Raw genomic sequence first — 26,193 nt, forward strand, 5'->3', positions numbered from 1 at the left:
CTATCGCCGTTAGCGGCATGCCGCTGCTAATGGTGATGTGCCGTTAGTGGCGGCTCTCATGCGCATGCGCAGGAGTGACGTCATCGCTGCTCCAGCGCTGTGAGTGGCCAGAGCAGTGATACCAGGAAGAAGATGGACGCTCTGGACTACAGGGGACAGCGGTGACATCGCTGGCTCCTGTGTCAGGTAAGTGACATATAATGGGTTACTATGCGATGCATAGTAGCCCATTATGCTTTACCTTTGCAGGGAGACAAAGAGGAAGTAAACCCATCAGGGTTTACTTCCTCTTTAATTAACTTGAAATGACAACAACTGAAAAATTTAGATTTCAACAAATATCACACCATACGGAAGTCCAAATCCTTACCACCCAGTATCACACCATACAAACAATGGTGTGGCCAGATTACGGAGCAGAGGGGAGGGATCACTCTCTACAGTACACACTAAACCAAACTATATGTTGGCCTGGGAGAAAGATCTCAACCAGAAATGGGAATTGGATGACTGGCACAGAACGATAACATATTCAAACTGAGGAATCCTCAATACATCTCTGATGGAGGCAGACCTAAAAAGTTCTAACGACCACTAAAAGTAGGAGGAGCATGGAAACAGACCTTTGTCTCCAGTAATCTGGCAAAACAAAAAATACTATGGATCATGGCCCAGGAAAAGATAATCAGTATCCTCCAAGATACAGTTAAGAAATTTGAGGCGACCTGGGAACCATGGGCTGATGATATGCACATCTCCCTGACAACCTCGTAGGATCAAGCCAAACCTTGTTAAGTAACGGGCACCGATAGGACCTCTTCTTATCTATCTTCTTCTCAACCTGCCCTCTTCCTCCTTTTTTCTTCTTCAATTCATCTTTCTTCTTCTCTGCCTTCTCTCCTAGTTCTCCCTACTTACGGAAGGTTACCGATTTGCGGTTTGAAACAATCCCACTAGTGTATATCAAATGGACATACATTCTCATATCAATATACTATCATTGTCTTCTTAAGTAATTGAAACGACCTAACTTCCACCATCATTTTCTACCACTGTGATGTATGACTATGTCTGTCTTGCCGCTGTCTGGAACAGTCTACCACCTGTCCACAGGACTCTGCCAGCACCTTGACTAATGTATTTCAGATATCCTTCCTTCCAACCTTTTAACAGGCTCCCCTACTACTTTTTTACCCTTATTTTACCATTCTAATAGCCTTTACCTTAAATAAATAGGCGACACAGGAGTTTTGGAGTGTAACTGGCCTTAGCAGCCTTTTATTAACCAATATCTTAAAACCAATATAAAATTAACCTCATTAACTCATGTACAATCTTTTTTTCCCCCCGACAGTAATTTTCTCCCAGTCTATTGGTCTTTGACGGCACCCGACTTTTCACCTTTCCACTTAAACACTTTTTCACCAGTACACTGCGGGACCCACTTTACCATAACAGGCCTCCGGCCATTTATCAGCGCGGAGACAACCCCCTTTCCCGCAGTGCAACCATTTCCGTATTTTAGCCTACCCTTCCGCTGGGATACACCAAAAAGGGGGCACATACCACCTATGAGCCCCCCCCCCCCCATTCCATCACATCAGTTTACTTGCCACCATCAAAGATCAAAAGACCCCGCTGCTATCACTGCTAGGACGACCCGCTCTCCCAATACCTGCAAAGAGAAGAACACAACACAACACAGAAAACAACCCCAAACCCTTAATAATGAGAGGGTGGGTGGGAAACCTTCCTGTCTCCACACGTTCTCCCCCTCTCTGCTTCCTGTCCGTAGCCATTCCTCCTTTTTTATACCGCTCCTCCCACCGTCCCAACATCGCCCCTGCCTGCTCTCCTCCTTCTCTTGCTTTACAAACACTTAACACCTTCTCACTCACTGTCCCCATTTGTCATGCCCGGCCTTCCATTAGTCCCTGCTCTCCTATTCCGGGCCTTTCTTTGTCATTGCCCTTTTGGCATCCAGAGTGACATGACATGAGCCACTCCTGGACATCACCAGCACTGAGGTCTTGCTAGTGTTAACCATGAAATACCCTTACTGCTACTCCTGGAAGCTTTTCTTGCTACAACTTCACTTGTCTCACCAGAGTCTCCACAGCCTTCACCCATTTGCCAAGAGAAGTTTTGTTATGGTATCCTGGAGTACTCTTAGGCTGCATTCACACCTGAGCGTAGCATTTTCAAGCAGAAAATCATGCGAAGTTACCGCGATTTTGCAGCGTTTTTTACCACGATTTCCCGCAATTTTGTGAAGGACAAAATGTCACCAATGTTAAAAGAAGAAAAACGCCCAAATCTGCTCGATTCGAGCGACAAAAAAGGGTCCAGAACTTGTTTGAGCTTCAGGCGTTTGGCTTCAGTCAACATGGAGTGGAGATGTGAACCATCTCCATTGAGAATAATAGATTTTTTTCCCCTCTAGCGTTTTGTAGCTTCAGGCTTCAAGCTACAAAACGCTCAGGTGTGAATGGGGTCTAATGTTTGATAGTAGTGAGGAGGAACGTCCCACCTCAACTGAGGTTATCATGTCTCCGACATTGGACCCAGAAGAGGCTGTAGCTCCAGCATCATCTGTTCTTACCTCAGAACTCAGAGCGACTGGACTGGTGAAGTGTGTGCAGGTTCAGCACATCCCTCCTAATGCAAACATACAAGTTACAATGTGTGATGTTATGGGACAAGTCGATTTTCAGAGAAACTTTGCACTTTATTACTGTACACAGTGAACACTGTACACAGCTCATCTCTAAACTGGTGAACTGACCTAATGTTAGATTCTTCACATGACCGCAGTCTCCGCCTGATCCCAGGCACCGATAAGATTGAGAGGTGTCCCCACATGCATGGGCGCAGATAACCCTGCCCATATGCTGTCAAGTAGACTGTACACAGCCCTAAGATGTACAAAGTTGGCCCTGAGTCCCAGCATACTTAATGTATATGTGTCCTCTATGTAGAACTACAAGTCTCCGCATAGTATATGTGTAGTGGTACCCCCGCAGGGGCTAAATGATGTGGTTTTTCTGTCACCCTGCCTAGCCCTGCATTCACTCTCAGACACTCCGAGACATAAAGCAGTCAGTGAAATGAATGAAGAAGAAAAATGAAAACAAACAGGCCTAGCAATCAGCCAGGCCTGTTTAAATTTACCTAACCTCTCTAGCACGCTACTAGAGGGTGCTACATATGTATATCTGTCTTCTGTGTAGAACTACAAGTCCTAGCATACTATATGTATATTTGTCTTCTACGTAGAACTACAAGTCCCAGAATATTATATTTATCCTCTTTGTAGAACTACAAGTCCCAGCATATTATATGTATATTTGTCCTCTATGTAGCACTACAAGTCCCAGCACACAACATAGCAGAACTAGGTGCCAAAGTACAATAGAATAGAACAACACACTCCTGCGCTAGAGTTAGCTGACTGTGTAGTGTCACAGGTGCCTGGTCAAACTGTGCATAATCTCATAGACGCCTTGCTATTCTCACGTCAATATACAATAGCCAGAGCAAAATTTGCATGGATGGAGGTATCTGTCGAGATTCAGCCAGAAAAAAAATCTGTATGTGTATGGCAAGCTTTTAGTCTGTGTAATTTTACAAGCAACGGTCGCCTTTAGGGTGAAATATGACACATGGCTGTAGTACAGGGAAGGATTAGTGCTCATGCACATGGACGTTTTAAACAACTGGCTGCAAAGCTAGCTCCGACGCCTGGAAAAGTCGGTGTTAAAAACGCGATTTGTACCGCGTTTTTCATTGGCGTTTTTGCGCGTTTTTTTAGCATTAGCGTTAAGTAGCGTTTTTTAAAGAAACACATCTCTTGGCTATAGCACTCCCAAATTTCCCACAATGCTACAGAAAACAAAGAAAATATGTTACGCGTTTATGCGCATTTATTCACATTTTTCCACGATTCGCGTTTTTACAGCTCTAGCTCCACGTCACGGAACGCACTGGTCCTGGGTTTTTTTTACAGCTTAAAAACGCCTATGCCATTTGCAGCTCAAAAACGCCTAGGTGGGCATGAAGCCATAGACTAACATGGACAGGCATTTTTAAGCTGCAAAAAACGCTCAAAAAAGCGGCTGTAAAAATGTCCGTGTGCATGAGGCCTAACATTACCCAAACCTGACAACTTCCTCTTCTCTGTTCTAGATTTCGATAACAGGTTGCCATCAGTGGAACTGCCCTCATCCAGTGTTCAGAGGAGAAGCAAGGCTCAACGCACAGGTGCTGCTGATCGGGGTCCCTGGATGGGTACAGGAGGCAGAAGGTGGAAACTATAGCGGGGAGACATGGAGCCACTGCAAGCCGGAGACCTGGAGAAGATGGATCAGCTGGGGTGGGGAGGATTTGGGACAGTTTACAAAGGAAGGAGCAAGAAGCTGAGCAGGGATGTTGCCATAAAGTTTTTACGTGGCCAAAGTAGGTAAGTGGCAACCACTGTATGAAAATATATTACACACACATAGTACTGGTATACATTGTATGCATATGTGTACATATATACAAAGCGTGACTAGGGATGAGCCGAACAAGTTCCCCGGTTCGGTTCGCACCAGAACTTTCGAACGGACCCCAAATTCGAACGAACTTTAGAACCCCATTGAAGTCTATGGGACTCGAACGTTCGAAATTAAAAGTGCTAATTTTAACGACTAATATGCAAGATACTGTCCTAAAAAGGGTTTGGGGACCTGGCTCCTGCCCCAGGGGACATGGGTCAATGCCTAAAATGTTTTTAAAAATGGCCGTTTTGGCGGGAGCACTGATTTTAATGACGATTAAAGTGAAAAAAAAGTGAAATATTCCTTTAAATATGGTGCCTGGGGGGTGTCTGTAGTATGCCTGTGAAGTGCCACGTGTTTCCCGTGTTTAGAACAGTCCCTGCACAAAATGACATTAAACGGAAATAACACCATTTAAAACTGCTTGCGGTTTTAATGTTATATCTGGTTCCTGCAATATGGTTGAAAATCTTAGAGAAAAAGGGCATGGGTAGCCCTCCCTGCCCATTACCAGCCTATTTGGGTCTTGTACGCATATTAAGGGGAACCCTGTACCCATATTAAAAAAAGGAAATGCGTGTGGCCCCCAGGCCCTATATACTCAGAACAGCAGTATACAGGCGGTGCAAACAAGACAGGGACTGTGTAGGTTTGTTGTGTTAAGTTGAATCTGTTTGTAATTTTCAACTGGTACATTTTTAAAGTGTAGCTCCAGTCAAAAAAACTATTTTTAAGCTTTTTGGAAAACATAGGGAAGGGTTATCACCCCTGTATAATTTGTTTTGTCGTCCATCTTTTTTCATCTCATTTGCTGTTGTCTCCTTCCGTTTGCAAGTAGGAGATGTTTGTAAATTGGATGTTTGAAAGTAGGGGCCTGCCCTATATGCTCTGCAGAAATGGCGGAACAAGGTGTTGGTTTTGCCACAACATTGTAAGCCCTCAAAGTGACTCTTGGTGGGCGCTGGAGCGCCCTGCTGTGAACGATTATATCAAGAATTGTAATTATATGCCATTGTTGAACAGTGGTAGAAAAATTGACCTTTGGTGGTTGTGGTGCTGGTGCCACAACACTATAAGTCCTCACCGTTACTCTGGGTGGGCACAGGAAGGGGCCCTCCTGTGAAATATTATATCAAGAATTGTAATTACATGTCCCTGTTTAACAGGGGCAGAAAAATTGGGCCTTAGGCACTGCTGCTGGTGCCACCACACTGCAACCTCTCCCATATACTCTAGTTTTATTGCAGGAATTAGCCCTGCTGCAAAGCATTGCATCAAAAATTGTACTTAAACGCCTGTCACGATCTGGAGTCAGGCTCAGAGACCAGTAGCTATAGCAGCAGAGCAGATATTCACACAGGTCACCCTGGCTGATGGCACGGGTTCACCTGAGGTGCGGGGTCTAAGCACCAACCGGTATTCACCAGAGCTCCCAAAGGTGAAGATGGGCTTGGCTGCGTGTTAGTGCCAGGTTGCGGTCCTCAGGATAGCCCCACCAGGAGGTGAGCAAGCCGGGGGTCTGGTAGCAGATATAGCAGGTAGAGATCAAGCAGAAGCGTAGTTGAGAAACAAGCCAAAAGTTGGTAACCAATAGTTGCAGGTTGGGATTCAGCAGAAGCATAGTCCAGGAGCAAGCCAAATGTCGGTAACGAAAGGTAGCGAGGATACGGTCGGCAGCAGGAGAGATAGAAGCAAGATATTGGCTGGTAAAGGCACAATATTCTGGCAAGGAGGAAGTGCAGAGACATGGCTTATATCAGGAAGTTCATGGGAGGAGCAAAGGGTTCAAGGTTCAAGACAAACAAGATTCAAGACAAGATCACTAAAGGAATTGTCCAAGGAGCTGTCCAAGGAGCTGTCCAAGGAGCTGTCCAAGGAGCTGTCCAGCATTCTGGGTGGCTCAGCAAGCAGAGTCACTGCCAGACACACCAGAGGTCCCAGGTTCAAGCCCAGGTCCTAACAGTACTCCCCTCCTCCCAGGACGTCCCCTGGACGTCTTAGGGCCAGGTTTCTGAGGAAACCTCTGGTGGAATTCCCTTGTTAATCTAGGGGCATGAACATTCTCCTCAGGCTCCCAAGAATTTTCTTCTGGCCCATATCCTTCCCATTGAACCAAATATTGCAATTTGTTCCTAGAGATCCTGGAGTCAAGAATTTTTTCCACCACAAATTCTTCACCCTGTACCTCGACAGGTGGGGGAGGAGGATGAATTCTTCCAGAAAAAGTATTTTCATGAAATGGTTTGAGTAGTGATATATGAAACACAGGGTGAATCTTCATATTGTCAGGAAGTTTTAGGCGAAAAGTGACCGGGTTGATTTGAGCAGAAATCTCAAAAGGTCCCATAAACTTTTGACCCAACTTAGCACATGGAACTTGAACTTTTAAATTTTTGGTAGATAACCAAACTTTCTCACCTACTTGAAAAGTGGGAATAGACCTACGATGTCTGTCAGCAGCCTTCTTGTAATATTCCTGCACCTCCTTCAATGTATCAGTCAATTTCTCCTGGATCTCATGTAATGAAGTTAGTCTGTTGGTAACAGCAGGAATTGAAGTTGAGATGGGGAGATCAGGAATAAAAACTGGATGATACCCGGTGTTTAAGAAAAATGGGCTTTGGGATGTGGAACTATGTTTAGAGTTATTATAAGCAAACTCTGCCGTAGGAAGGTAGTCCACCCAGTCATCCTGAAGATAACTCACGAAGCATCGAAGGTATTGCTCCAGAGTTTGATTGGTCCTCTCGGTCTGACCATTAGACTGCGGATGAAAAGCCGAGGACAGATTAACTGTTACACCCAAAGCTGAGCAAAAACTTCTCCAAAATTTTGAGGTAAACTGTACCCCTCTGTCAGACACCACATCATCAGGAATTCCATGACGTTTAAAAACTTCTCTAACCATTACCTCAGCAGTATGTTCGGCGGAGGGTACCCCTTTAACTGGAATAAAATGAGCCATCTTAGTGAGACGGTCAACGACTACCAGAATGGTGGTCATCCCTTTTGAAAGAGGAAGGTCAACCACAAAGTCCATAGAAATTGACCCCCATGGTCTTGATGGAACAGGTAGTGGTAGAAGTAACCCCAGAGGAGAAGATCGAGGTTTCTTATTGCGAGCACAGGTTAGACATGAAGCCACATAACTCTTAACATCTTTCTTGTACCCAGGCCACCAAAAGGAACGTGATAAGAGTTCTTCTGTTTTAGAAACCCCAAAATGACCAGCAAGCTTAGAGTCATGTACCAACCTGAGGGCTTCTACCCGAACTGATTCAGGTACATAGAGGCAATGCGCTTGAGTCCAAAAATCATTGTTGTACTTGAGGTTAATGTCCTTAGGAGGATTATTAAGAAGTGGGTCATTCTCATACCCCTCCTTGAGAAGATTAAGAAATGTCTTTGAACTCATGGCCCCTAAAAAGTTCTTTTGAGGCAGGATTGTACATTCAGAGGTGCTTTCCTGGAGAGACCCAGACAACATCCGTGATAGGGCATCAGCCTTACCATTCCTTGACCCAGGGCGGTATGAAATAACAAAATTAAACCTGGAAAAGAAAAGGGTCCAACGTGCTTGTCTAGATGACAACCTTTTAGCAGACCTAATAAATTCTAAATTTTTATGATCTGTGAGAACGGTTACAGGGTGCTTAGCTCCTTCCAGCAGATGCCTCCACTCAGAAAATGCTTCCTTAATTGCCAGCAGCTCCTTGTTTCCAATGTCATAATTCATCTCGGCTGAAGACATCAGTCGAGAGAAATAAGCACAAGGATGAAGCTGCATTTTTTCTCCCATTCGCTGAGAAAGGATAGCTCCCACAGCAGAATTAGAAGCATCAACTTCTACGATGAAAGCTAGTTCTGGATCTAGATGTACCAGTATTGGTGCAGAAGTGAAGAGAGTTTTCAGTTTACTAAAGGCAGCCTGTGCCTCAGGTGACCACAAAAAGGGCACCCCTTTCTTTGTCAACTGTGTGATTGGAGCAATTACCCTAGAGAAATTCCTTATAAATCTTCTGTAAAAGTTGGCAAATCCAACAAATCGCTGTATCTCTTTAACATTCTTAGGGGCGGGCCAATCCACCACAGCTTTGATCTTATCGGGATCCATGCTTACCCCTTCAGAAGAGATTATGTATCCCAAGAACTGGATCTGAGTTTGTTCAAACTCGCATTTCTCTAATTTTATGTAAAGTTGATTTCGCCTTAATCTCTCGAAAACAATACAGACATGCTTGCGGTGTTCTTCCAAAGTATCAGAGAAAATGAGAATGTCATCCAAATATGCTATTACAAACTGATCAAGCAAATCTCGAAAAGCATCATTAATAAAATGTTGAAAAGTTGCAGGGGCATTGCAAAGCCCAAAGGGCATGACCAAAGACTCAAAATGTCCATATCTGGTTCTGAAAGCAGTTTTCCATTCATCACCGTAACGAATGCGGACAAGGTTGTATGCCCCCCGTAAATCTAATTTGGTAAAGAGCTTGGCAGAGCGGAGTCTCTCAAGCATTTCTGGAATCAGTGGGAGTGGATAGCGATTCTTAATTGTGATCTTATTTAAATCTCTGTAGTCAATACATGGACGCAGGGTGGAGTCCTTTTTCGTCACAAAGAATAAGGCTGCGCCAGCAGGAGAGGTTGAGTGTCTGATAAAACCCTTCTCAAGATTCTCATTAATCCACTCCCTGAGCACTTTCAGTTCAGGTTCTGATAAAGAATAAAGGCGACCAAATGGTATTTCTGCCCCTGGAAGCAATTCAATGGGACAATCATAAGAGCGATGAGGAGGCAGCTGATCTGCGTTCTTTTTATCACAAACGTCCCGAAACTCAAGATATTGTGGAGGTAGCTTGTCGTATGACTGGATAGTTGCCAAAACTGCTTGTAAATCTTGGGTTGGTGGAGGGCTTATTTGATAAGATTCTTTGCAATGTTTCTTGCAATGGTCAGACGTAAAGCTTAAAGAACGTGTCTCCCAGTTGATGGAGGGATTATGGATAGAGAACCAATGAATGCCCAGGATAATAGGGAACTTGGGTGATGTAATCAGCTCAAAGCTGATAGTCTCCTGATGGTCAGTTTCAATCAGGAGTTTAAGTGGGATTGTCTCGTGGGTAACAGGGCCTGAAGTCAAAGGTGAGCCATCCACAGTTTCCATATCAATTGGGGCAAGTTTATTTCTTATTTGAATGTTATTACTTTGGGCAAATTCGATGTCAATGAAGTTTCCCCCAGCCCCTGAGTCCAGCATAGCAGAGCAAGGTATTTCATTGCTTTCAACAATAAGCTTTATAGGGATGACAAAATGAGTTGATAAAGAATTAACTTTATTTGCTTCCTGAATCAAAGGAGAGATGGACTGAGAAATTGAGTTTATTTGTTCAGATACTGTAAGATCCATTGCTGCAATTGTTCTTTTAAATTTATTGGGACAATTAACTGCGTAATGTCCAGAGTCTCCACAATAAAGACATAAGTTTTCTGAACGTCGTCTTTCTTTCTCCTGAGTAGTAATAGATCTTTTAATAGCATCCACCTACATAGGTTCAGGAGTGTCAGAATCAGGAAAAACTCTTGGACCCTTAGGAGGATACTGAGTAGTAGAAAAACGCATGCCACCATTACTGCATAGGATTCCCAGTCTCTCCTTTCTCCTTTCAGTAAGTCTCTGATCAATTCGAATACATAATTTAATAAAAGCTTCAAGGTCATCAGGACTTTCTACTCTGGCAAGCTCATCTTTTACTTGTTCCGAGAGTCCTTGACGGAACTGACTCTTCTGTGCTGCTGGATTCCAATTGGTATCTGAGATCCAACGTCGGAATTCAGTTGTGTACTCTGCAACAGAGCGTCTTCCCTGCCGTAAATTGTGCAATTTTGCCTCAGCAGTAGCACAGCGGTTAGGATCATCGAAAACTTGGTTCATCGCAGTCACAAAAGAATCAAAATTATCCAGGATGACATCATCTTTCTCCACATAAGGGGAGGCCCAGGCTAAGGCTTCCTCAGTCAGGAGGTTGATAATAAACAGCACCTTTTTTCCTGTCAGAAGTGAATGCAGCAGGTTGCATCTGAAAGTATATACGACATTGATTAAGAAATCCTCTATAATGGCGGCGGTCTCCGCTAAACTTGAGTGGTAGGGGCATTCGTGCATTCGTTTCTATGACAGCAGTATCTCGGGCATGAAAATCCAGCAATTGTTTGTGTAGATCAAGGATTTCCTCTTGTAGACCTTTCACTTCAATTTGTAACTCAGAAAATTTTTCCTGGTAGTCAACCCCAAATGCCTGTAACTCAGCAATTTGAACCCTGAGAGGAGCCACGGCAGCTGCTACAACGGCCTCCATGTTTTTGGCCAGAATATTCCGTCACGATCTGGAGTCAGGCTCAGAGACCAGTAGCTATAGCAGCAGAGCAGATATTCACACAGGTCACCCTGGCTGATGGCACGGGTTCACCTGAGGTGCGGCGTCTAAGCACTAACCGGTATTCACCAGAGCTCCCAAAGGTGGAGATGGGCTTGGCTGCGTGTTAGTGCCAGGTCGCGGTCCTCAGGATAGCCCCACCAGGAGGTGAGCAAGCCGGGGGTCTGGTAGCAGATATAGCAGGTAGAGATCAAGCAGAAGCGTAGTTGAGAAACAAGCCAAAAGTTGGTAACCAATAGTTGCAGGTTGGGATTCAGCAGAAGCATAGTCCAGGAGCAAGCCAAATGTCGGTAACGAAAGGTAGCGAGGATACGGTCGGCAGCAGGAGAGATAGAAGCAAGATATTGGCTGGTAAAGGCACAATATTCTGGCAAGGAGGAAGTGCAGAGACATGGCTTATATCAGGAAGTTCATGGGAGGAGCAAAGGGTTCAAGGTTCAAGACAAACAAGATTCAAGACAAGATCACTAAAGGAATTGTCCAAGGAGCTGTCCAAGGAGCTGTCCAAGGAGCTGTCCAGCATTCCAGGTGGCTCAGCAAGCAGAGTCACTGCCAGACACACCAGAGGTCCCAGGTTCAAGCCCAGGTCCTAACAACACCCCTGTTAAACAGGGGCAGAAAAATTGGGCTGATAACATCACCCAGAACCAGAAATGTTCTTCCAACATATCAGCGGAGGAGGAAGAGGATAGACAATCAACATAACAGGACAGTCACTCAGCATAGGCAGTCTTGAAGGGATGTGATATTTAAAAAAAAAATATTCTGTTACATCAGCTTCAGGTGCTTGGTAGCTGTGGGTGATCCAAGACCGATTCATCTTGATGAAGGTCAGTTGATCAACTGATTCGGTGGACAGGCGCACCCTGTGATCGGTAACAAAGCCACCAGCAGCACTGAAGGTGCAGGACAGGCCAGTAGCTCAATTGCATACTGTGCAAGCTCTGGCCAGTGATCCATCCTCAAGACCCAGTAAGCCAGAGGATTTTCGGTGGGAAAGGTGTCCAAGTCTGACCTTGCCCCTAGGTATTCCTGCACCATGTAAATCAGACGCTGGCGATGGGTGCTGGAACCGATCATACCTTGGGGCTGCGGACTAAAAAATTGTCTGAAAGCATCAGTCAGACGACCACCTTCTGACCGATGCCTCAGCAACACGTTGTCCAGGACCAGGAGTTTGTAACCTCCCAGTCTCTGGGAACGCGTTGCACAGACCTTTCTGCAAGGCCTCCCGGAGATGTCTCATCCTCTGCGATGGCAAGATAAGGTCGGCAACCTTACCCTTGTACCGTGGATCAAGGAGAGTGGCCAGCCAGTAATGGTCCCTCTCCTTGATCCGAAGAATACGAGGATCCTTCCGCAGCGTAGCGTAGGTTAGCTGAGGCATTCGGTCCAGAGTCCTCTGGGTCACTAAGGACAACATGATCCGCAGCTACCTCCTCCCAGCCACGTACAAGTCCACGTGTTTCTTGGGACTGTAAATCATCCCTACAAGACTGCTGCTGCTGCTGAGTGCCAGCCTCCACCTCCATGCTGACACGATCATCCTCCTCCTCCTCATCCTCTTCCTGTGTGATGGGTGGCACAGAAGGAACACTGTCTGGATAAAGGGGGCCTTGAGAGGCAAGGAAGTCCTCCTCTTCCTGCCTCTGTTCTGCCTCAAGTGCCCTGTCCATTATTCCACGCAGCGTATGCTCCAAGAGGTGGACAAGAGGTACAGTGTCACTGATGCATGCACTGTCACTGCTCACCATCCTTGTGGCCTCCTCAAACGGTGACAGGACAGTGCATGCATCCCTGATCATGCCCCACTGGCGTGGTGAGAAAAAACCCAGCTCCCCTGACCCTGTCCTGGTGCCGTAGTCACACAGGTACTCATTGATGGCCCTCTGCTGCGTGTGCAGCCGCTGCAGCATGGCCAACGTTGAGTTCCATCTGGTGGGCATGTCACATATAAGGCGGTTCTTGGGCAGGTTCAACTCCTTTTGGAGCTCAGCCAGCCGAGCACAGGCATTAAATGATTGGCGGAAATGCACACAGACTTTCCTGGCCTGCTTCAGGACATCCTGTAAGCCGGGGTACCTGCCCAAGAACCGCTGCACCACCAGGTTAAGGACGTGAGCTACACAGGGCACATGGGTCAGTTGTCCCTGTCGGAGGGGGCGGAGAGGAGGTTGGTGCCATTGTCACAAACCACCATTCCTGGCTTAAGCTGGCGTGGCGTCAACCACCTCTCGGCCTGCCCCTGCAGAGCTGACAAAACATCCGCCCCAGTGTGGCTCCTGTCCCCCAAACAAACCAGCGCAAGCACGGCATGGCATCGTTTTGCCTGCGTACTTGCGTAGCCCCTGGAACGCCTACGAAGCACCGCTGGTTCTGAGGACAGAGCACTGGAAGAGGCCATGGAGGAAGAAGAAGAGGAGGGGGTGGAGGAGAGAGGTGTGTCACAACCAATAGTAGCATTTTGGAGGCGTGGTGGCAGAACAACCTCCAACACTACTGCACCTTGTCCTGCATCCTTCCCAGCTGCCAGAAGAGTGACCCAATGGGCCGTGAAAGACAGGTAACGTCCCTGTCCATGCCTGCTGGACCATGAGTCAGCGGTAATATGCACCTTACCGCTGACCGCCCTGTCCAGCGAGGCAAGGACATTGCCTTCCACATGCCAGTAGAGAGACGGAATCGCCTTCCGTGAGAAAAAGTGGCGCTTGGGGACCTGGCACTGAGGAACCGCACATTGTACAAACTCACGGAAGGGGGCCGAGTCTACCAACTGAAAAGGCAGCAGTTGAAGTGCTAGCAATTTAGCCAAGCTAGCATTCAACCGCTGGGCATGTGGATGGCTGGGAGTGAACTTCTTTCGCCGGTCCAGCAGCTGGGGCAGGGACATTTGCCTGCTATAATCGGACGTGGGTGTACCGCTAGCAGAGTTCCCGGAAGCACTTGGCTGTGACACACCTAATTCTACACCTTCATTCCTCTCAGAGCAGGTTTCAGAGAGGACTGAAGGTCTAGTGGGGTTGGAGATGCCAGCTGATGAGGAGCAAGGAGAGGTCCGCTTTGTTCTTTGGTGTGGGTCTTTGAGGTACGCTTGCCAACGAGCTGCATGGCAGGTCAACATATGTCTGGTCAAGAATGTGGTGCCCAAGCGGCTGATGTTTTGGCCACGCGAGATACGCTTGAGACATATGTTGCAAATAGCAGCGGTGCGATCTGATGCACTCGTCTCAAAAAAGGCCCACACCAAAGAACTTTTAGAATAACGCGCAGAGGCAGCGCCCTGCACAGGCGGAGCTCTGCGGTGTGATTCAGTCGGTGTGCTGCCCCTAAGCTGGCCCCCGGAGGGCATCCTGCCTCGTTGGACATGTGTCTCCTCCTCCTCTCTCCTTCCAGGCACCCACATGGAGTCAGTGCCCTCATCATCCCCTCCCTCTTCATCGCTGTAGAAAACCTGGCAGTATGCTGCAGCTTGTGGAACATGACTGCCAGATTGCTGTCCTTCTTGAGCATCCCCTCTCTCTGCGCTCACGCTACTGCCTTCCTCTAGCTGAGTGTCATCATCAGAGCCCACAAAACACTGGGCATCCTCCTGGAGCATGTACCCAACACTGTGCTCAAAGAGTTCAGGAGACTCCTCAGGAGGAAGTGGTGGGTCTAGGGAAGGAGTCACTGATGATGACATTGAGAGGAGGGAAGACGATGCGTTGGCAGCTGCTTTGCTAGTACCCTGAGACTGGGTGAGAGAGGATGAGGAGGATGAAGAGGGCTTGGTCATCCACTCTACCAAGTCGTTGGCATGTTGCGGCTCAACATGTCCAGCTGCCGAAAAGGACAAGCGTGTCCCATGGCCACGTGCTGATGACAATGCACTGCGTCCACGACCAGCACTGTTGTCTCTAGACACAGAGCCTGCTTGCCCTCTTTTATCGGCTCGCGCCTGTCTGCCTCTTCTTGCTGGCCTTCCAGACATGGTAATGGCCTGAAGGGAGTTGGGTAAAAAAGCAGTTGGGTAGTGTATATTGTGCTAGAGGCACACAACACCCACCCCAACTCCTGCAGATGCCTTTATTATAGAACACCAGAGATAAAGGGGTATATACAGATGTATACTGTGCTGTGCTGGAGGCACACACAACTTCCAATAACTCCTGCAGATGGCAAGTGGTCTCAAATAGAGAAGAGCTATGTAGGTGGATATAGCGGTATGTACTGGGTACAGAACACGCAGACAGCACGCACAAGCTCCTAACACTACTGACTGCAAGCTCTATTATAAAAGATAGATAACTAGCTATATAGGTGAGGTGAATATAGCGGTGTATATTGCGGTGAGGGCACGCAGACAACAACCACTACACAACAGCAAGATCGAAAATCGTCCGAAAACGATCGGTGTGTACTGTGTTGAAGGTACACAGAACACCCACTAACTCCTGCAGATGCCTTTATTATAGAACACCAGAGATAAAGGGGTATATACAGATGTATACTGTGCTGTGCTGGAGGCACACACAACTTCCAATAACTCCTGCAGATGGCAAGTGGTCTCAAATAGAGAAGAGCTATGTAGGTGGATATAGCGGTATGTACTGGGTACAGAGCACGCAGACAGCACGCACAAGCTTCTAACACTACTGACTGCAAGCTCTATTATAAAAGATAGATCACTAGCTATATAGGTGAGGTGAATATAGCGGTGTATACTGCGGTCAGGGCACGCAGACAACAACCACTACACAACAGCAAGATCGAAAATCGGCCAAAAACGATCGGTGTGTACTGTGTTGAAGGTACACAGAACACCCACTGCTTCAGACGCCAACACACTACACAAGGCCGCCGCGATGGCGGCCTTATATAGTGTGGGGCGTGCACTACACAGCCTGAGCTATGATTGGCCACAGGCATCCTGCCTGTGGCCAATCATGGCTCTCCTCGCTGCTGGTGCTGCGATTGGCCAAGCATGCGGGGTCACAGTGCATGCTTGGCCAATCATGAGCCAGTAATGCACTGCGCCATCGCAGTGCATTGTGGGCCGTGAGCGCCACACGAATTTGGCGCGAACGGACCAAAATGTTCGGACTTCGCCGAACGGACGAATCGACTCGAACACGAAGCTCATCCCTAATCGTGACCAGCAGAAGTCTCCCTGTCACTTACATAGAAATGAAACCGAAGCTGCTAATAAGCAATAACTGTACTTTTTTCTTAACCACTTTCAGACCGGACCATTTTGCTGGTAAATGACCAGAGGTCTTTTTACAATTTGGCACTGCGCTGCTTTAACTGGTAATTGCGCGGTCATGCAATGTTGTACCCAAACGAAATTTGCGTCCTTTTTTTCCCACAAATAGACCTTTCTTTTAAAGGAATTTGACTGACTCTGCGATTTTTATTTTTTGCGATATAAACGTAAAAAGACCGCAAATTTTGAAAAAAAATTATATTTTCTACTTTGTGTTATTAGAAAAATCCAATAAACTCAATTTTAGTCATACATTTAGGCCAAAATGTATTCAGCCACATGTCTTTGGTAAAAAAAAAGTCAATAACTGCATATTTATTGGTTTGCGCAAAAGTTGTCACATCTACAAACTAAGGTACATTTTCTGGAATTTACGCAGCTTTTAGTTTATGACTGCCTATCTCATTTCTTGAGGTGCTAAAATGGCAGGGCAGTACAAACCTCCCCCCCCCCAAATGACCCCATTTTGGAAAGTAGACACCCTAAGGAAATTGATAAGAGGCATGTTGAGCCCATTGAATATTTTATTTTTTTGCCGCAAGCGATTGAATAATGACAAAAAAATATATATATATTTTTTTTTTACACAAAGTTGTCACTAAATGATATATTGCTCACACATGCCATGGTTATATGTGGAATTGTACCCCAAAATACATTCTTCTGCTTCTCCTGAGTACGGGGATACCACATGTGGTCGACTTTTTGGAAGCCTAGCCGCGTACGGGGCCCCGAAAGCCAAGCACTGCCTTCAGGATTTCTAAGGGCATACATATGTCATTTTACTCCTCACTACCTATCACAGTTTTGAAGGCCATAAAATGCCAAGATGGCACAAAACCCCCACAAATGACCCTATTTTAGAAAGTAGACACCCCAAGCTATTTGCTGAGAGGCATGTTGAGTCCATGGAATATTTTATATTTTGCCACAAGTTGTGGGAAAATTACAAACTTTTTTATTTTATTTATTTTTTTCTCAAATTTGTCACTAAATGATATATTGCTCACGCATGCTATGGGCATATGTGAAATGACACCCCAAAATAAATTCTGCTGCTTCTCCTGAGTACGGGGATACCACATATGTGGGACTTTTTGGGAGCCTAGCTGCGTACGGGGCCCCGAAAACCAAGCACCGCCTTCAGGCTTTCTAAGGGCGTTACAGTTTTGAAGGCCATAAAATGCCAAGATGGCACAAACCCCCCCCCCCCCAAATGACCCCATTTTGGAAAGTAGACACCCCTAAATTTAGGGATACACTAGTGAGACTAGGTAATAAATGGCGGGTGCCCTGAAACTATAAAAAAAATAACTAACCAACCAGCGTCACCTGTAACAGTTATATGGTGATCACTGGTGAAAGGGTTAACTAGGGGGCAATCAGGGGGCTTTATGCGGTAGTATATGGGGGTCCCTGGCGCTATAAAAAGCTGCGGCGAACCTAAATACCTACCTGCCTAACTAGCGTCACCTGTGACACTAATACAGCGATCAGAAAAACGATCGCTTATTAGGCTTGGTTCACACTGGAGCGATGCGGGAACGCCACGAATCCGCGGCGGGTTCCCGCATTGCATGCCTCCTGGCGGCAGTTCACACTGCCCTATGCGAACTGCTGGGAGTGTCAGTGAAATGTTAATGACACCCCCAGATCAGTTTGCATATCGCAGTGCGATCTGCAAACTCGGATCGCATGGTGTGAACACCCATGCGATCCGATTCTGCTGCGGACCAAAAAAAGGGTCCCGTGCGAGTTTGCGGCGGGTGCGGCGCGAATTCAGCCATACTATCTGTATGGCTGAACTCGAATCGCACAGAGATCGGATGTGATTTGCACTGCAGTGCGGTGCGAATCACATCCGTTCTCATAAACCGCTGCAATGTGAACCCAGCCTTAGTGACACTGGCGACGGGGGGTGATCACGGGGTTAAACCTTTATTGGGGGGGTTAGGGGGGTACATTAGAACTAAAGGGGGCTAACCCTAACTGCCCTAACAGTTATTACAGTCACAAATGACACCAATGCAAAAAAAAAATTCAATTGGTGTCACTGTGACTGGGGGGGGGGGCAGGGGTAATTGGGGGGGGTGATCGGGGGGTGAAGGGGGGGTGTGAGTGTGCCTGGCATGTTCTACTGTGTAGTGTCGTGTTGGTGCAACTCACCGATCCTCTCTCCTCGGTGCCGGAACGAAAAATACCGACACGGAGGAGAGATTACATCACTTCCTCTGCCTGTGTTTACATTACAGGAGAGGAAGTGATGCAATGCTTCACTTCCATTCGTCAGGAGCGATCGCGAGGGGGTGGCCATGAATGAATGGCCGCCCCCTCATCCCGGATCGCTCCTGCAAGGATACCGACCGCCGCTGGCACCGGGGGGGGGGCCCGATCGGGCCCCCCACCCACGGGAAGGTAGGGACGTACAGGTACGCCCATATGCCTGCCCGTGCCAAGTGGTTAAAGAGGAAGTAAAGCCAAACAAAAAAATAAAAAAATAAAAATACACCCTGCAAGGCAAAGGCATAATGAGCTAGTATGCATAGCATACTAGCTCATTATGAATAACTTACCTGAGATGGAAGCCCCCGAAGCGACCCTCGTTCTCCTCCTCCAATGCCGCCATCTATCCCAGAGTGACTATATTATTGGGACTCCTGCCTGTACACCCACGTGAATTTTATTGGCATCTCAGTCAGTCCGTAGGGTTCAATATTGAGTTGGCCCACCCTTTTGCAGCTATAACAGCTTCAACTCTTCTGGAAAGGCTGTCCACAAGGTTTAGGAGTGTGTCTATGGAAATGTTTGACCATTCATCCAGAAGCGCATTTGTGAGGTCAGGCACTGATGTTGGACTAAAAGGCTTATCTTGCAGTCTCCACTCTAGTTCATTCCAATCGGGTTGAGGTCAGGATTCTGTGCAGGCTAGTCATGTTTCTCCACCCCATATTCACTCATCCATGACTTTATGGACCTTGCTTTGTGCACTGGTCAAAATCATTCGGTAGAGAGGGGGATTATGGTGTGGGATTGTATTTCAGGGGTTGGACTTGGCCCCTTAGTTCCAGTGACAGGAACTCTTAAAGGAGTTGTAAAGCCAGAAGTTTTTTTTTACCTTAAAGTGAATGTAAACACGATTCACAAAATTTGAGCTAGGCACATATATCTGCAGTGTTTTCTTATCTCTTTCCAAAGCACTATGTCCAATAGCTGTCTCCTGGTCCGTTCTTCTGTTATCAGCCTGATAACATCTGACAAATTCTCCATCACATGTGATGAAAGCAGTCTGAGTTTTGTGTTGGGGAGGATGCTATAAATAGATTAGCAGAACCCTGAACGATTCAACGAACAGAGCTGAAAGTGTCTACATATGAGAAGAGGGGGAGTGTGCCTTTCCTCCAGTCAGCTGTCTTGGCTGTATGCCTGACTTCACTGCAGTGCTAACCAGGAGGAGAAAATCTCCTAACACGATGTGAACTTTCTAAACAGTAGACATGTACAGAGTAAAAAATTTTGTTTCGGAATTTCGTTTTCGTCGGAAAAATGAATTTATTTAGTTACTCCCGAAATTTGTTTTTATTTATTTTGTTTTTCGTTCAAAAATTGCATTCGTCCGAAAATCCACATGGATTACGGTCGAATCTGCCTTTGAAGGCTTATGGTGTCTGTCGAATGTATAACGAAGATTCGACGGAGCTAGTATATAGTATACTTCGTGTGGACCCTATTAAAGTCTATGGGACTCGAACGTTCAAAATCTAAAGTGCTAATTTTAAAGTTTAATTTGCAAGTTACTGTCCTAAAAAGTTTTTGAGGACCCGGGTCCTGCCCCAGGGGACATGGATCAATGCAAAAAAAAAGTTTTAAAAACTGCCGTTTTTTCGGGAGCAGTGATTTTAATAATGATTAAAGTGAAACAATAAAAGTGTAATATTCCTTTAAATTTCGTACCTGGCAGGTGTCTATAGTATGCCTGTGAAGGGGCGCATGTTTCTGGTGCTTAGAACTGTCCCTGCACAAAGTGTCATTTGTGCAGGAAAAAAAGTCCTTTAAAATCACTCGCAGCTATTATGAATTGTCGGCTCCGTAATACAGAGAACACTCATTGAAAGTTATTGATAAAAAAAAAAAAAAAAACTCCTTTATTAAAAATAAAAAAAATATAAAAAAAAAAGATTCCAGCGGTGGTAATCCACTCTTGCTATCCAGCGACGGACGATCATCTCTCCAGGGTCCAGCGATGGCTCATCTGAATCAGCGCAGCAAATCCATCCATCTTCTGTCTCCACTGAGGAGACACTGCGGGGATTCCGGAATATTTTTTTTTATTTTTTTATTTTTTATAAAGGAATTTTTCAAAAGTGTGTTTGTCTTATTTAACTATTTTTTACACTTTCTTTGTGAAATGGTAGGGGTACTTTTATACCCCCTTACCATTTCAAACGGGGGGGCGGGATCTGGGGGTCCCCTTGTTAAAGGGGGCTTCCAGATTCTGATAAGCCCCCCGCCCGCAGACCCTCACAACCACCGGCCAGGGTTGTGAGGATGAGGCCCTTGTCCTCATCAACATGGGGACAAGGTGCTTTGAGGGGTCACAGACCCCCAAAGCATCCTCCCAATGTTGAGGGTATGTAGCCTGGTACGGTTCAGGAGGGTGGGGGGGCGCTCTCTTGTCCCCCCCTCTTTTCCTGCGGCCTGCCAGGTTGCGTGCTCGGATAAAGGGTCTGGTATGGATTTTTAGGGGGACCCCCACGTCAATTTTTTTTTATTTGGTGTGGGGTTCCCCTTAATATCCATACCAGACCTGAAGGGCCTGGTAATTTAATTTGGAGGACCCCCACGCTTTTTTTTTTATTTTTTATTTTTTTATTATCAATGACTTTCAATGAGTGTTCTCTGTATTACGGAGCGGGCAATTCATAATAGCTGCGAGTGATTTTAAAGGACTTTTTTTCCTGCATAAATGACACTTTGTGCAGGGACAGTTCTAAGCACCAGAAACATGCGCCCCTTCACAGGCATACTATAGACACCCGCCAGGTACGAAATTTAAAGGAATATTACACTTTTATTGTTTCACTTTAATCATTATTAAAATCACTGCTCCTGAAAAAACGGCTGTTTTAAAACTTTTTTTTGCAATGATACATGTCCCCTGGGGCAGGACCCGGGTCCCCAAACACTTTTTAGGACAGTAACTTGCAGAATCTTTTCTCTCTGTCAAATCTTTTTTCTCTGTCGAATATTTTCTCTATATAATCTTAGACTAATAGAGGAAAGGTTAGGCACATTCGACCACAGGTTCTACAGACACAGATTGTTATTGTCAGAGTCACGTCGAATCTCCTATTCTATATCGAACTGTTGTAACAATGAAAACGAAAATAAAGCATTTATTTATGTCGGATCTTTTGTTTTTCGGATTCTGTGCTTTCGTTATCGTTTGTCAAAACGAAAACAAAATAGCTGAAATTCGGACGAAAATGCATTCGGACGAAAACGAATGCACATGTCTACTAAACAGTATATAAAGATGAAGAGAGCAGATATACATGTAAAACATATGTAGGGAGATTTGTTTCATCTCTGTGTATCATCTGAGGCTGTTCACTTCACTAGGTATATGTAAGAGTTTACACCCACTTTAAAGAGGAAGTAAACCCTGATGGGTTTACTTCCTCTTTCATTCCCTGCAAAGGTTAAGCATAATGGACTACTATGCATCGCATAGTAGCCCATTATGTGTCACTTACCTGACACAGGAGCCAGCGAAGTCACCGCTGTCCCCTGAATTTCCGAGCGTCCATCTTCTTGGTGGGTCTCCGTGGGTCTTGCTGCTCCGGCTCTGTGATTCGCCGGAGCAGCGATGAAGTCACTCCCACGCATGCGCACGGGAGCCGACACTCGCGGCATCGCGCGGCATCTTCGTCATTGCGCCGTAGACAGCGGTGCCTGTCTTCAGGCAAATATCTCCTAAACCGTATAGGTTTAGGAGATATTTATTGGACCTAAAGGTAAGCCTTAATCTAGGCTTACTTGTAGGTCAAAGTGGTTTGTAAGGGTTTACAAACACTTTAATGCATTAAGATAAAAAACCTTCTGTGTGTAGCAGCCTCCCCAGCACCCTGTAAATACTTACCTGATCCCCATCTCTGTCCAGAGATTTCCACAAGCGTCTTAGCTGTCCAAGACTCTCCACCTGATTGGTTGAGACACAGCAGCATCGCCATTGGCTCCCACAACTGTCAATCAAAGTCAGTTAGCCAATTTAGAAGAGAGAGGGGGGGCGGGTCAGTGCTCCATGTCTAAATAGACCCATGGCGCTGCGACTCGGCTAGGGGTGCCCCCATAGCAAGCTGCTTGCTATGGGGGCACTCAACAGGAAGGAGGGGTCAGGACCCGAGAAGAGGAGGATCTGGGCTAATCTGTGCAAAACCAACTGCATAGAGCAGGTAAGTGTGACGTTTGTTATTTATTTTTATTTTTTTAAATGAGACTTTACAATTTAGTGTGTCAGCATACCAAGAGATCATGGACAATTTCATGCTCTCAACTTTGTGGGGATAGGTTCGGTGATGGCCCCTTCCTGTTGCAACATGACATTCCCATAGACACACTCCTAAACCTCGTGGACACCCTTCCCAGAAGAGTTGAAGCCGTTATAGCTGCAAAGGATGGGCCAACTCAATATTGAACCCTACGGACTAAGACTGGGATGCCATTAAAGTTCATGTGCGTGTAAAGGCAGGAGTCCCAATACTTTTGGTAATATAGTGTACTTTTACTGTGTAGTGATCAGGGCCGTCTTTAATATTAATTGGACCCTTGGCAAACATCCCCCCCCCCCCCACCAATACAATTTCGCTCTCCATCTGCTCTGAGACATACAATAAGTAGCAGCTATACTCAGTTTACGGTATCATATCAAGCATCGATTGCGATTGGTTGCCAAAAGTTACAGTGTGTCATTGCTGCTTACTGACTGGTTGCTAGAGGTTACAGCAGACATTACAGCTCACTGATTAGTTGCTATATGTTACAACACATGATTTCTGCTTGTTGATTGGTTGCTAGAGATTACTTTACTGCAATACTGTTCACGTATTGGTTGTTAGAGGTTACTGTACAGCAATACTGCTCACTTATTGGTTGCTAGAGGTTACAGCACATCATCTCCTCACTGCAGGGGGCATGACATACATATGAATGCTGCCTTTATTTACTTATCTATGTTGCCAGATGCAGCTATTTACATATGAATTCTGCTTCAATTTACATATGAATGCAGGTTATTTACATGTAAACACAGGGTCTGCAGGTGAGTCATCTGTACAAAACAAAAGGGCAGAGTTTGGCAGCATCAGGCGCAGCACTTCACACTGAGATATCAGGAAACAGCACAGGATTAAAACTTCAAGAGATGGGAATTTAAACAGGGGTAGAGGTAGCTGTTTTGGGCCCCACAACAATGACAGAGCCCAGGGCCCCGGATAGCTGCCCCTTTTGTCCTTCCTTAAAGATGGCCCTGGTAGTGACGAGCCAAATGCAAATTGGTTTCAATTAGGGGTACATCAGTGAAATTTTCCTGGAAAGTCCTTATCCAAACCCCTTTGAATTTAATGGAAGCTTAAGGTACAAAATCTGTAATGGCCATTTTCTAGGCTAATAGGACAAAGGTTGTCACACTATGGGCATTGGGGGGGGGGGGGGGGGGGGCGCTGGCAATGCCCTGAGGGACATGCACCAAAGCAAAGTTGTAATTCCATTTTGCGGGAGCAGCAATTTTGTCGATTAACACACGACATTTTTGTGAACTCACTTTTTGAGTGATGTCAGCCTGTAAGCAGGTTAGTGAGACAGCTGCTGCCCCAGCCAGGAGGGGAACAGTTAACCTGTTTCCCACACTTTCTACTGAGCTCTGCCTCTCTTCCCCTTCTGATAATTATTATTATTATTATTATACAGGTTTTATATAGCACCAACAGTTTGTGGGCAGAGGGCAGACATTACAGTTACATTACAATTTGGTATAAGAGGAATCAGAGGGCCCTGCTCGTTAGAGCTTACAATCTAAAAGTGACGTCCTTTTTTCCCCCACAAATAGAGCTTTCTTTAGGTGGTATTTGATCACCTCTGCGGTTTTTCAATTTTTCTGCTATAAACAAAAAAACACTGACAATTTGAAAAAAAACCTATATTTTTTACTTTCTGCTATAAAACACATCCAATAAAAAAATGTAAAAATCTAATTTCTTCATCATGTAGCCAAGCCTCTCCAGGCCTATAGTGACCACCAGAGTTAGGGACATCCTTCTTTGTAGAGTGGTGTTACGAAGCATGGTGGGTGCAAAGCAAGGTAGATTAATGTGCGGCAGACATTTCTTGAATGCAAAGAGATTTATTGTCTCTTAACCAGGAGTGGCACAGTGGTTTAGTGGGTATCGCACTCTCACCTAGCAGTAAAAAGGGTTGCTGGTTTGAATCCCAACCCCAACCCTGACACTACCTGTTTGGAGTGTGCATCTTCTGCCTGTGCCTGCGTGGGTTTCTTTCCACACTCCAAAGACATGCAGGTAGGTTAATTGGCTTCTGTCCAAAATTGGCCCTAGTATATGAATGGGAACTTTGGATTGTGGGCTCCTTGAAGGTAGGGACCAATGTGAGTGTGCAATATACAGGGATAGGGACAATTGTAGACACTCACTCAGGTTGAACTGGATGGACTGGTGTCTTTATTCAACCTTACTTACTATGTAACTATGTAACCACTTAAGTCCCAGACCATTTGGCTGGCCAAAGACCAGAGCACTTTTTGCGATTCGGCACTGTGTCGATTTAACTGACCATTGAGCGGTCGTGCGATGTGGCTCCCAAACAAAATCGACGTCCCTTTTTTCCCACAAATAGAACTTTCTTTTGGAGGTATTTGATCACCTTTGTGGTTTTTATTTGTTTCGCTATAGAAAAAAAAATAGCGACAATTTGAAAAAAAAAGCAGTATTTTTTACTTTTTGCTATAATAAATATCCCCCAAAAATATATAGAAAAACTTTTTTTTGCTCAGTTTAGGCCGATAGCTGTTCTACATATTTTTGGTAAAAAAAAATTTCAATAAGCGGTTATGGATTGGTTTGCGCAAAAGTTCTAGCGTTTACAAAATGGGGGATAGTTTTATGGCATTTTTATTAATAATTTTTTTTATTCATAATGGCAGTGATAAGCGATTTTTATCATGACTGCGACATTATGGCACACACATCGGACAGTTTTGGTGCTATTTTGGGACCATTCACTCTGATAGCTGTATAAATGTGATTAAAAATGCATTGATTACTGTGTAAATGTGACTGGCAGTGAAGGGGTTAACCGCTAGGTGGTGTAGGGGTTAAGCGTGTCCTAGGGAGTGATTCTAACTGGGGGGGGGGGGCGGTGTGTGACATATCATTGATCACCACTCCCGATTACAGGGTGCTGTGATCAGTGTCAGTGTCACTAGGTAGAACGGGGAAATGTGTGAGGGCTTACCTAGGTTGGAGTCCATGGTGCAGAGATGTACGCTCACCCTTACAAATAAACACAGTTCACGATAACAAAGAGATAAGCTACTTGGGCTGTGAATCTGAGCACGGGGGCTTGACATGAATAGCCAAGGGATAGTCAAAGTAAAGCCGTAGTCAGGGATTCCAGAAGTCAGAATAAAGGATAAGCAGAGCCAGGGTCAGAAGCCGGAGTCAGTCTTGGAACGCTGTAACTGGAGCACAGGACTACTGGAGCCTTAGGCAAAACAGGAGACAAGGATTTGCGGATGAAACCTCGAGAAAGTGCGTCAGCAACATACTCCTCCATGACCTTATTCTCCAAGACCGACAAAGGGTAAACCCGGCCACCAGGAGATATGGCACCAGGTTGAAGGTCAATTGTGCAATCATAAGACCAGTGTGGAGGCAAACTACCAGCTTGACCTTTATCAAAGACA

General features: G+C 45.7%; 1 protein-coding gene across 3 annotated transcripts in view; it reads left to right on the top strand.

The window, feature by feature from the left end:
* The window catches only part of LOC143943382 (receptor-interacting serine/threonine-protein kinase 3-like), a 123,789-nt gene that overhangs the window by 22,651 nt on the left and 74,945 nt on the right, over positions 1-26,193 (top strand). For all 3 annotated transcript variants that reach the window (XM_077465116.1, XM_077465115.1, XM_077465117.1), the window contains exon 2: positions 4,186-4,459. In XM_077465116.1, the coding sequence (XP_077321242.1) occupies positions 4,326-4,459 (134 nt within the window). In that variant the 5' untranslated portion in view covers positions 4,186-4,325. The remainder of the gene's footprint in view (positions 1-4,185; positions 4,460-26,193) is intronic.

Source organism: Lithobates pipiens, unplaced genomic scaffold (genome assembly GCF_037356315.1).
Source record: "Lithobates pipiens isolate NorthernLeopardFrog02 unplaced genomic scaffold, aLitPip1_a1.2 Scaffold_30, whole genome shotgun sequence".
Taxonomy (NCBI): domain Eukaryota; kingdom Metazoa; phylum Chordata; class Amphibia; order Anura; family Ranidae; genus Lithobates; species Lithobates pipiens.